At 33.4% G+C, this 12,383-nt stretch overlaps 1 protein-coding gene across 1 annotated transcript in view; it reads left to right on the forward strand.

The window, feature by feature from the left end:
* Positions 1–4,974, forward strand: part of VGAT (vesicular GABA transporter) — an 18,988-nt gene extending 14,014 nt beyond the window's left edge. Inside the window, exon 3 of the mRNA XM_018453272.1 lies at positions 3,628–4,974. Within this exon, the coding sequence (XP_018308774.1) occupies positions 3,628–4,812 (1,185 nt within the window). The 3' untranslated portion in view covers positions 4,813–4,974. The remainder of the gene's footprint in view (positions 1–3,627) is intronic.
* Positions 4,975–12,383: the final 7,409 nt, after the last annotated feature.

Here is a 12,383-nt window from a genome sequence, read left to right on the forward strand (position 1 = left end):
CATACTTATAGCGCTTATAGCGCTTATATCGAGTCGGTATGACAGATTTCCTAACCTGAACGGCCGTGAACTTTAACGCTAAATATCTCGATTCAGAGACCAGAGCGGCATTTTCTTCTGCCACATTCGTTCATTTCGTGCAAAAACGCGTCGAATAAGCCTAATTTCATCAAAATCGGAGGTGAGATGGGTATTCTATACCTTTACCTAAATTTTTATTTGTGCGCAAAAGTGCTTGTAGGCAATCGAGCTGTAGGCAATAATGCATGTAGGCAAAAGTACATGTAGGCAATAGTACATGTAGGTAATCGAACTGTAGGCAATAATACATGTAGGCAATCGATCTGTAGGCAACAGAACATGTAGGCAATCGATTTGTAGGCAAATGGGATGTAGGCAAATGGTACTGTAGGCAATCGATTTGTAGGCAAAAGCAACCCTCTCCTACTGTCCGACGATCATAACATGACGGCTACTGTTCACGAAGTATCGATTGAGAATTCTTAAATTATCACTCAAATGGACTAAGGTTCATTTTCATCAACATCAGTCAAGAAAGAAAAGTGTTCAGAGATGTTAAAGAATTTGCGGATTATCGTTGTGTGTTGTGATCCATTGCTAATGCCAACGTTTCGTCTTTGTCTTTCACTTCATCAGGGTGAGGAGCGTATTGATACTGTCAAGACTGATACTTCCAAGAAAAATGCGTAAATCGCATTTTTCTCGAAATGTTTACCTAAATGATTGCTATGATAACTCGTACAGTTTTAAATTAATCAACTTAAAATTTTAAGATATTCACAACACTTTTCTTCTCAATTAGTACTTCGTAAACTATAGCCATCATGTTAGGCCCATCACATTGAATTTCCAAAAAGGCCAGAGTGCTAAAGAAAGTACATGTGTATTTACAATTTGAGCTCAGAAAGAAATTTTTTGGTTGAACTGAATTTTGGACGGAGGTGGTGTCCGTGATTTGACAGAGAAAGCTCCATATATATATTAGACTGACAAGAAAAAAAGTTTTTTTTAATCGGCCTTCCAGCTTAAAAGCTTTCATTTCATGCCAAAAGAACACCCCTAAATTTTTATCAAAAAATATTAAGATTTAGAGATCGCTAGTTAACGATTTTTAAATCAAAGTTCGATTTTCCTTAATACATGTTTGATTTGATGCAAAAATAGTTTAATCCGGATTTTAATAGTACTGTATGTTTTTTTTGACCACTACACACGATGCAATAATTCATTTAATCCTACGATATACGCCTTAAGAAATATAGGCCGATTAAGGTGAAAAAATGACCAAATTTCGAGTTCAAGGTTGATTTTAGCAAGGTTCTAAGCGTTCAAATAGATCATTCTCCTCAATTGTAGGTCTGTTCATCCAGAACAAGATCCAATTGGAATTTTCCCGGGACCTCCTACAGGGCCTTTAAAAGTTGCATTTAACTGGATTATAAAACGCTTTTAAGGATAGAAAAATTTTTTTCAAGTTTTATCGCTTTTCAAGGTATCGCTTTATGGTTTTGACATCCTCAAATCAAATGCCTCAATTTGACAATAAAAAACTCTTTATTAGAAAATGAAATAAGTACATAACACAAAAAATTTGATTTAATTAATTGAAATAAGCTACGTATTATGTAGTCTATTTCAATTAATTAAATCATATTTTTTTTTATTATGTACTCATTTGCAGTTGGAATTTTCCCGGGACCTCCTACAGGGCCTTTAAAAGTTGCATTTAACTGGATTATAAAACGTTTTTAAAGATTTAAAAAAAAACTTTTTTACAAGTGTGTGTTCTAAAGTATATCGCTTTGTGGTTTTGACATCCTCAAATGAAATACCTCAATTTTACAATAAACAACTTTAGAATTTTTTTAAGGATAGAAAAAAAATTTTTTGTCCTTAAAAGCGTTTTATAATCCAGTTAAATGCAACTTTTAAAGACTCTGTAGGAGGTCCCGGGAAAATTCCAACTGGATTTTGTTCTGGGTGAACAGACCTACAATTTGAGGGGTACGACCTATTTGAACGCTTAAAACCTTGCTAAAATCAACCTTGAACTCGAAATTTGATCATTTTTTCACCTTAATCAGGCTACATTTTTTAAGGCGTATATCGTAAGATTAAATGAATTATTACATCGTGTGCAGCGACCAAAAAAAACATACAGTATCACATTTAAAATCCGGTTTAATCCATTTTTGCATCAAATCAAATATGTATTAAGGAAAATCGAAACTTTAATTTAAGAATCGTTAACGATCTCTAAATCTTAATATTTTTGATAAAAATTTAGAGATGTTCTTTTGGCACGAAATGGAAGGTTTTGAACTGAGAGGCCAATTAAAGAAAAATATTTTCTTTTTTCCTTGTCAGTCTAGTATGTACAGGGTGTCCCATAATTCATCCGACAGAGAAAATTGTAAAATGGTAGAGGACTTTCCGTTTCAGTTTAGTCCGCTCTACCTGTCCACGAGCTCCGTCGGATGAATTATGGAATACCCTGTATACAGGATGTTCCATTTTTAATAATGCATTAAGATTTCTCGAAAACTATGCTAGATACAGAAAAATGTTTCAAACAAAAGTTGTATGGTTCGTAGAGGGACAGAAGAAGATACCATTGATTTGATCTTGGGTGGTGTCGTTAAGGTCAGGTCAAGGTCAAATTGATTTTTTTTAATGGAACAGCCTACTTTTGATGCCAGAATTTAATAATTGGTGTCAAGAGGTTTTTAAAACACTATAATAAAGTTATTTTTCATTAAGTATTTTTCAAGTTGTAAGGCTCGAAAGTTACAGTACAATCGACATTAGCATTACGCAAGTTGTCCGACCGACAGCTAAAACCTCTTGAATGTTGTTCAGAATCATTGGAGATTATTCTTATTTGCATTTTTGCACAAAAATTCATTTTACGTAAAAATGAAAATAAGAGATACAACCTCCAATGACCTTGATCTTGACAAATGTTATCCAGGACCTAATCCTGAACAACATTCAAGAGGGTTTAGCTGTCGGTCGGACAACTTGCATAATGCTAATGCCGGCTGTACTGTAACTTTCGAGTCTTATAACTCGAAAAATACTTAATGAAAAAATATTTTATTATAGTGTTTTGAAAAGCTCTCGAGGTAAGCTACAAGCAAATGTAATGAAAAATAGAGGGTTCCATTAAAAAAAATCTTGACCTGGCCTTGGCGACGCCATCCAAGGTCAAATCAATGGTACATTCTTATGTCTCTCTCTGAACTATACAACTTTTATGTTTGAAACATTTTTCCGTATCTACCATAGTTTTCGAGAAATCTTAATGCATTATTTAAAATGGGACACCCTGCATATATACATTATACATATATGAATTCTGAAATATTCTAAGGTTTTATCATTCTACAATTTCTGAAGAAAGCTTATAAAAATCTGAAAAAATATAAGGTATTTTTTTTCAAAAATCTTTTCATAAATTTAAAATATAACAAACTCTTAAATATATTATGAAATAACATAAGAAAATTTTTTACCATGAATTTAATTATAAAAATTATCGTAAAAGGAAATTATTATATATGATTGTAATTATATTTTCTGTAAGTTTTTCTGCAAATTTCTCAGGGAATGTTCATCGTTTCTTTGCCGTTCGCCGTCTTACGTGGCGGTTATTGGGCGATCGCCGCAATGATCGGCATCGCGCACATCTGCTGCTACACCGGCAAGATCCTAGTCGAGTGCCTCTACGAGCTAGACACGGTGACGGGTCAACGTGTACGCGTACGAGATTCGTATGTAGCTATCGCCAAGGAGTGCTTCGGGCCGACGTGGGGCGCCCGTGCCGTCAATATTGCGCAGATCATTGAGTTGCTGATGACCTGCATTCTGTACGTGGTCGTGTGCGGCGATCTGATGATTGGTACCTTCCCCGAGGGCGCCATCGACACCCGCAGCTGGATGATGCTAATCGGCATATTTCTGCTGCCACTTGGCTTCCTCAAGTCCCTGCAGCATGTCTCCGTGTTGAGTTTCTGGTGCACAATGTCTCACCTCTTCATCAACGCGATCATCATCGGTTACTGTATCCTGGAGATTGGTGACTGGGGCTGGTCGAAGGTGAAGTGGACGATTGACATGGAAAATTTCCCGATCTCACTTGGTGTGATCGTCTTCAGCTATACATCGCAGATCTTTTTGCCGACCCTCGAAGGCAATCTCATCGATCGCTCTAAGTTTGACTGGATGCTAAATTGGAGCCACATCGCTGCGGCAGCGTTCAAGTCACTCTTTGGCTGGATCTGCTTCCTGACGTTCCAGAACGATACACAGCAGGTGATCACAAACAACCTACACTCAGCCGGCTTCAAGGGCCTGGTGAACTTGTGTCTGGTCGTTAAAGCGGTACTCTCGTACCCGTTGCCATATTACGCGGCCTGCGAACTCCTCGAGCGCGCCTTCTTCCGCGGTCGACCGAAAACAATCTTCCCAACCATCTGGACAGTAGATCGGGAACTCAAAGTCTGGGGTCTGGCTTGGAAGATCGGCGTAATCGTGTTCACCATTTTAATGGCAATCTTCATACCGCACTTCAGCATATTGATGGGTTTCATCGGTTCTTTTACCGGGACCATGCTTTCGTTTATCTGGCCCTGCTATTTCCATTTGAAGTTGAAGAGGAACTCAATGGAGTGGAGCGCCGTCGCTTACGATTGCTTCGTCATTTTCCTTGGCGTTCTCTTCGGCGTTATTGGTGTCTACGATTCCGGCTCCGCGCTGATCAATGCCTTCGAGATTGGCCTGCCCTTCTGAGCGATCTCGCGCCAACTAGATCGTTTCGTTGTTCTTATCTGTAGCAAAATGATATTATGGAAACGCTCTCAGGTCGCAGAAATATTTGTTTCTCGATTTTAACACGTTGCTCACAGTACACGTGCAATAATTGCTGGATACATGCAGGAGACTACAAAAAATCTAAAATAAAAGCAATAATTGATAGGAGAACTTTGTGTTTTGGAAAAATTAGAAATTTTTCTGAATAACATTCAGATCAATAATCAACAAACTTATTTTTTACAAAATGCTAATAAAGAAAATATATTGTTGCCAAATTAAGAAAATATATTATTGCGAAAATTTTAAATATATAAATGCAATTTTATAAAATTCCTTGTAACGAAATGTCTCTAAATTTGAAATATACTGTGAATCGAGAATCAAACATTTTCTGTGCTTAAAAGCGATTAATTCGCATATGAGAATTTGCGTTTTTATGTAATTCGATTTTTTGTTACATATCATTTTAACGTTTATTATTTTTACGGAGTAAAACTGCGATGTTGTGCGCAGTTATATTTCTTTAAAATAATCTTTATCTGATAAAATGATTAAAATGCAAGAGCATCATCTTCCATTCGTGTAAAAATCACACTTTAATAATCTTAAAACAAGTCTTCCAATAATGTCTTTCAGAACAATAATATTGATAGAAATCTAACGCAAGATTTATGCTTGTATTCGTAATGGCATGTTTAGTTCTTTACATCAAATTTATACTTAAATCATTATGAATTAATAATTTCAGAGGCAATGTACAACACATTGTGCAATTTTCCTAATTATGATAGCGAGTGATGTTTAGAATAGAAATGTGAAAATCAAAAGACGAGAACATAACTGTTTTCTAAAGCTACTAATTGTAGTATTTTTTGCAGAAGAAAAATGGCTTGCTAAGAGTATTTAAAATTCCGTTGTACATTTCACATGTTAACAAGGATTGCAAATCGCGCCGTTTCTATAGTGTAAAGGACTAATCTCCCGATTTACCTTGCATTCAGAAGCCTTTAGGTAAAATGAAAGATTTAAGCGCGCATTGAACGTGACAATAAAGATAACAATGTCTTCCACTATGCTGCAGAGAGCAGCCTAACTAGTAGTTGATTACTGTTACAATTTTCTGGATTTTATAATTATATCACTGCGAAGTTATATATTAGGGTAGTAATATGAAACATAGCGGATAAAAAAATCGAACATTGAAATCAACTAATATGTTAATTACCATGGTTGGTAAAGCACTTTTTTTTATTGTAAAACCAGATGACGCATGCTCTGTTCATAAAATTTTTTAGGCTGAGATTGAACCCACTCGCAAACAGCCTCCTATACTTACTGCTGTGTCCGACGGAAATTTTCTGCCTTCCAGATTTTTCTTCAGTACTTTGAATCTTAACTCTTAACGATAGTTCGGTAACGTTACGTTATCGTTGCACAGCTTTTTTACCATGTATAATATCTGTGCAATGACAATATAACGATATCGAATGTTGTTAAAACTGTTAAAAGTAACAGATACAGGTTTCTAAAGATGTAGAAATTGCATAGCGATATAATTCCGGTGAGAAATGTTGGAACACCCAGCCTACAACCTAGATTAGTCGCCACGCAATTTTTACATCTTTGAAGACCTGAAGAAGAATCTGAAAGGTAGGAAATTTCCTACATTGGACGCAATAATGCAGAAGACTGTTTGCGAATGGATACGATATCAACCCAAAGAGTTTTATAAACAGGGTATCCGTCGTTTGGTTTGACAATAGAACAAATGCCTTGTCAACCATAGTAATTATTAACATGTTAGTTGATTTCAATGTTTGAATTTTTCATCCGTAACATTTCATTTGACTGCCCTAATACAGGGTGTTTCTGTATACAGTACCAAAACTGCTACAGCGGCTTTAGCACATAAAAACAATCGAAAATGTCTAATAAACATATTATGTCCGATTCTGAATGGTTTCAGAGTTACTGGATATTAAAGTAAGAATTAAACATAAATCGTAGTAAATGTTGTTTAATGTTCGTTATTCCATTGTTCTGAATCCTGAATCTTTATCTGATAGACTAGATCTTTCATTCGTCCCCAAAATGTAAACAAATACGTTAAGGATGACTTCCTGTGCGAATATTTCTCCATGATCACTATCCTCATTGGCTTAAAAGAGGCCAGGACGCTCCTATGGCCAGCGAGAAGTTCCAACTTCACACCACTTAATTTTTTCTTTGGGGACGAATGAAAGATCTAGTCTACCAGAATGAGGTTCAGAATGCAGAACAGTTATGGCAACTGATATTTAATGCTGCTGATATCATCCGTGAAACTCCAAATATTTGTCATTAAGTCCGAAACAATTTATTAATTCGTGCTACAAAGTGTGTCAAAGTCGACGGAAGAATTTTTGAATATCTTTTGTAAAGGATTAAATAGAATAATGAACATTAAACAATATTTATTACGATTCATGTTTTCTTATTTCAATATCCCGTAACTCCGAAACCGTTCGGAATCGAATATATGTTTATTAGACATTTTCGATTTGTCTTCATGTTTTAAAACCGCTGTAGCAGTTTTGGCACTATATGCAGAGACTCTACACACACACACACACACACACACACACACACACACACACACACACACACACACACACACACACACACACACACACAATTTTCATGCGATGTGTTAAATTATATCGCAACGCACAGCGACCTCATCAAGCTATGTTAGCGATATCCGTTAGTCGATGATCATTCTGCCGAATAACTTTGGAATGACCCACCATACCGTCTTATCGTCGTACAAACGAGACGCAAAGCAATGCGCAAACAGTTATGTACAATTGAGTACAATTAATTGTATAATCCAACGTCTTCCAAGATCGTATAGAAGATCATTAGTTTAAGGAATATAGACAATGTAGTCGTTCCATGAAATTGCAGAATGCCGCGATGATTCGAAAAGCGTTTTTATGAGATATATTTCGTAAAATTTATTCTATACGATTACTACGATTAGCACCACGCTATATTCAACAAATTATAATTATTAAAGGATACCACACTAATCATATGAAAAAAGTGGGTTTAGTCAAATTGATTGAAACTGTGATATTTTGTAGATTAGGTATAAGATGCAATTAAAATTAAAATTAAGTAAAAAGGCTCAATAAATTAAATAATGTAACAAAGAAGGGTTACGAGCCTAAAACAAATCGTTTAATATTTGATTTTTATCAAATTTATATTAAACGATTTGTTTTAGGCTCGTAGCTCTTCTTTGTTACATTATGCAATTAAAAATTTTCATAGACAAAACCATAAAAATCGATCAATTTTGCTTTAGTGTTTTCAAAGTCGCTATTTTGAGTAAAAAGTATTTTTATCTAAACTATTTATTTTTTTATAATTATACCTTATACTTTTATGCACAGAATAATGAGAGGAATAAATTGATGTAAAAAAATACATAAGTTATTTAAAGAAAATTAAGAAAATAAAATTTTTTGTTTAAATTAGTAAGAGTTCTTTAGTATTTAATTTGACACATATCTTTATTTCACTTCTATTGTTATTTTAAAAAATGCAATTTACAATATGCATATATGCAAATACTATATGTTTTTTTTAACAACTATGTGTTTTCTTTACATCTATTGATTCATCTCATTTTTATTTTGTGTATAAAAATATTAAGATACAGTTGTAAAAAATGAATAGTAGATAAAGTTTAGTAGATAAATTTAGTAGATAAAGATACTTTTTAGTAGATAATTTTAATAGATAAAGATACATTTCAGTCTGATTATACCCAAAATAGTAACTTTCAAATAGAGCTAGAATAAAATTTGTCTATTTTTATGATTTTGTCTATGAAACCTTTTAATCAGCATCTCGCATAATCTACAAAATATTGCTGTTTATATAATTCAACTGAAATTACTTTTTTTATGTGATTAAGGACGGGGTCTTTTGTACATTTTTGAACCTTTTGAGTGCGCATAGATTTTCTTGAGATGATTATGTTTAGTGATATTTTTAGTGAAAGTTTTTCTTCTAATTCTTCAGAATTTCTATATAAATTTAATAATTTTTCAGAATTTTTACATAAATAATTTTATAACTTTTTAGAATATTTCTCTTTTTATACAAATTGGAACAATTTTCGGAAATATCTGAAGAAAGTCTACATCTTTTATAAAATTCTTTGTATATACGAATTCCGAATTTTTTTCTAATTTTTAGATTCATAGGTTATAAACTTGTTGAATTATTAATTATATATGATTATAATGTTTGGATTCACAAGTTTTTGGATATTTTATTATAAAACCTTTCGTGAAGAAATAATAGAAATCTATAAAAAAGTATTCTTTATAAAATTTTCGAGGGATGCAGAGATCTTTCGATCGTTAGTCGTTTCGCTTCTTTTTCTTGAAGTCATACCGCGAGCATTCTGCAGACATGAAAAATTCTCAGACTAATTAAAACGCATTAATAATCGTGAAACGAGTCTTCCAATAATATGTCTTCCAGAACGATAATATTGATAAAAATAATAACAGTATCATACACTATGATAATAATGTATTACTATTTTATTGAGTAAAGTTCTTTGTCGAATGATATTAAGCGTTATATTGGAGAACTGTAGATGTTAAGAGTTAACTTACAAGCTACGATCATGCATAATTGATGTTTCATATCGATGAATATATCAATGACACAAATGTAAGTAAAATCATGCTGTTCATGAAATCAGTTTAGATCGTTAACGAAGGATCATCTTACTTCTTTGTATCGACAATAATTATCAAAGATGATGGAATGAGAATTGTGTTGAGATCTTATCTTTGTGATTATCGGACGATGATTGTGAGTCGTTGTAAATGACTCGCTTTGTAAATTTTAATTTCGCTTTTTGATATATCGTCAAACAAGTCTTTCAACAATGTCTTCTAGAACGGTCTCTCTCTAATCAGCCTTGAGAGAAAAATAGAATGCCATATCGTAAAATCCGTCGAGTGAATTTAGAGAGATGGTTGTTTTAACTTAAATTATTGAGGTTATAATGATGAGACACTTCAAAAATTAATACAGACGGAGGCGAATAAGGCTTCTAAAGCGGTTTTGCAGAAATATTCATATTTTGCGGCGTTTGAAGGAGAACAAATCTCTTTGGTGTTGTGTAGGCAGAATATACCTATAAACGTTATAAAAATGATGTAAAGCGGCCTCCGTATTATGAAAAATATGAAAATACATTTATAAAATTTTGTTTGTTTTGAAGTTCTAAATTCATATTTTAAGTTTGGCGATTTAACCCGAGAACACCCTGCGTAACAATCCGTATGAGTACGAGAGACGATAATATATCAACAAAATTTACGGATGTATTTTTTATTTATACTTCACTCGCTAATATGATATAAACACGTTATTTCTTTATTAAAATAATTATCCACACGAATTCGTTTTTTATACGAAATTAATAAATTTCTCTTGCTTATTCATAAATTTTAATATTTGTAGAAGGAAAAATGAGGGATAAGTTAAATAAATATTTCGTTAATTAATATATGTTATATGTACGTATATGTACCCAACATGCTAGCAGTGCGCTAGCAGTGTGCTAGCAAACTCAATCATGACCATGCAGTAGAATTTAATCTAATGTTTCCTTATTAAGCTTAGTTTCGAACAGCACAATTTGTCAACATAAAATGACTATGGCTATGCAACAAAGATCGAGCATTGTACGCTATCATTGTGGCACAAATATCGAATAGAGTTTGCCATATCAAATATTGATAGCAGAAAGACAGTAGAAATCAGGCATAATTAACAATGTGACAGCGAAAACGCGGCAAGGCTACAGCACAACTTATCATATCAAATAGTAACAACAAAAACACAGCAAAAATCTAGTCTGCCATTACGACGCGACTGCAAAAACGCGATAGACATAGAACGCAATCTGCCTTATATCAGCTGCTGAGGGCCAAAACGCAGCAGAAATTACGCATAATAAATAAATATATTTTATCACACGTTTAATTTTTATTAAATAAATGTATTTTTATTAAGGAAGTACATTTTAATCAGAATAAGATTTTGCAAAATAGATATTGTACTTTTAATTATTTTGCATCTTAAGTAGTATCAATAATTGAACAATTCTACAGTGAGGGAATTGTTGCCCGGTTTAAAAAAAATCAGTTTAATATTCCGAATTCTCTCTATAGGAGTTGTGTCAGAAAGTATTGGAGTATATATACATGAAGTGCGCATTGCCTAGACCTTCTGTGGCCCAAACGTATGTTCAAGATGCGTGTGAGAGAGAAAGATTACATGGATCTTTCGTCCTCTATGCGCATGTGCCAACGTTGCAGACACTATAGTTAGTATAGTATGTTATGTTCCAGTGACTGCATTTACACTGCACCCTTAGGGCCAGTTTCACCAATGCTGATTAAGCTTAATCGTGATTAACTGTCAACCGTAATTGGTCAATTTTTCTAAACAGCAAATGCGATTGGTCAGTTAACGGCCGATTAAATTAACAGGCGTTGGTGAAACTAACCCCTTATCGGGTTTAATAATATCCGTAGTTATGAAACTGGCCAATCACAGTTGTTCCATTCTTCTGAGGAACAGCTATGATTGGCCAATTTCATAACTACGGATATTATTAAATCCGATTAAGGGCTATTTCTACCAATTTTGGTCTTAACTGGAATTTAGTGAAACTTCGGTTAAGATTAACTCTCAGTTTAATATTGATTGGTTTTTACGAACACTCCATCTAGAACGTTTAACTAAACTTATAACTTATGCTAGAGTCCTAGATTTATCAGAGAGTCGCAATCGGCTTAAGTCAGTATGACAAAGGTATTGTACTAGGGAGGGTACTAAACATGCTATGAAACTGCCTTTAAACTGTCAAACAAGATAAGACAAAGTAATATAAAATTATATTTAAATGAATCGTATCAATTCTTTAGAGGGAATATTTATGTATTAATAAGTCAGTTGATTAACTGTCATTAATTGTCATTATAATCGCTTTTGCGTATCACCATAACCTCTTAATTTGCACTGCTGTTAACGGAGTAAAACTTTCTCGATGGTAAAGATTCTCGATAAAATTATTCTTGAAATTAAAAAAAATATGATTGCATTACTCAGATAAATAATACTGTATGATACGTAGAAGAATTTCATATGGTTTAATCTATGGAGTATTCCAACTGTTTGAAATGAAGTAATTTTAAAGTCATTTGTGATTGCTTGCTTGTAAATTAAAACAGAAATGTTTGAAGATAAGATATTGTATAATTGCAGGTACGATTGCAGTATTATGTTATTACATTCAAGAAACATTGAAAAAAATGATAATTGTGAAGCATATACTATATCTACTGTTAATGAACAAGTAATCAGGGCTTTCTGTATAATACCAGTAATAACAATTTAGTCAGCATGGATACTGTTCAAGAGCAAGAATGAGATAGAGTGAGATAGAATGTATAGGATAAAATGAA

The sequence above is a fragment of the Mycetomoellerius zeteki genome, unplaced genomic scaffold, assembly GCF_001594055.1.
Source record: "Mycetomoellerius zeteki isolate Tzet28-1 unplaced genomic scaffold, Tzet1.0 scaffold374, whole genome shotgun sequence".
Lineage (NCBI taxonomy): Eukaryota > Metazoa > Arthropoda > Insecta > Hymenoptera > Formicidae > Mycetomoellerius > Mycetomoellerius zeteki.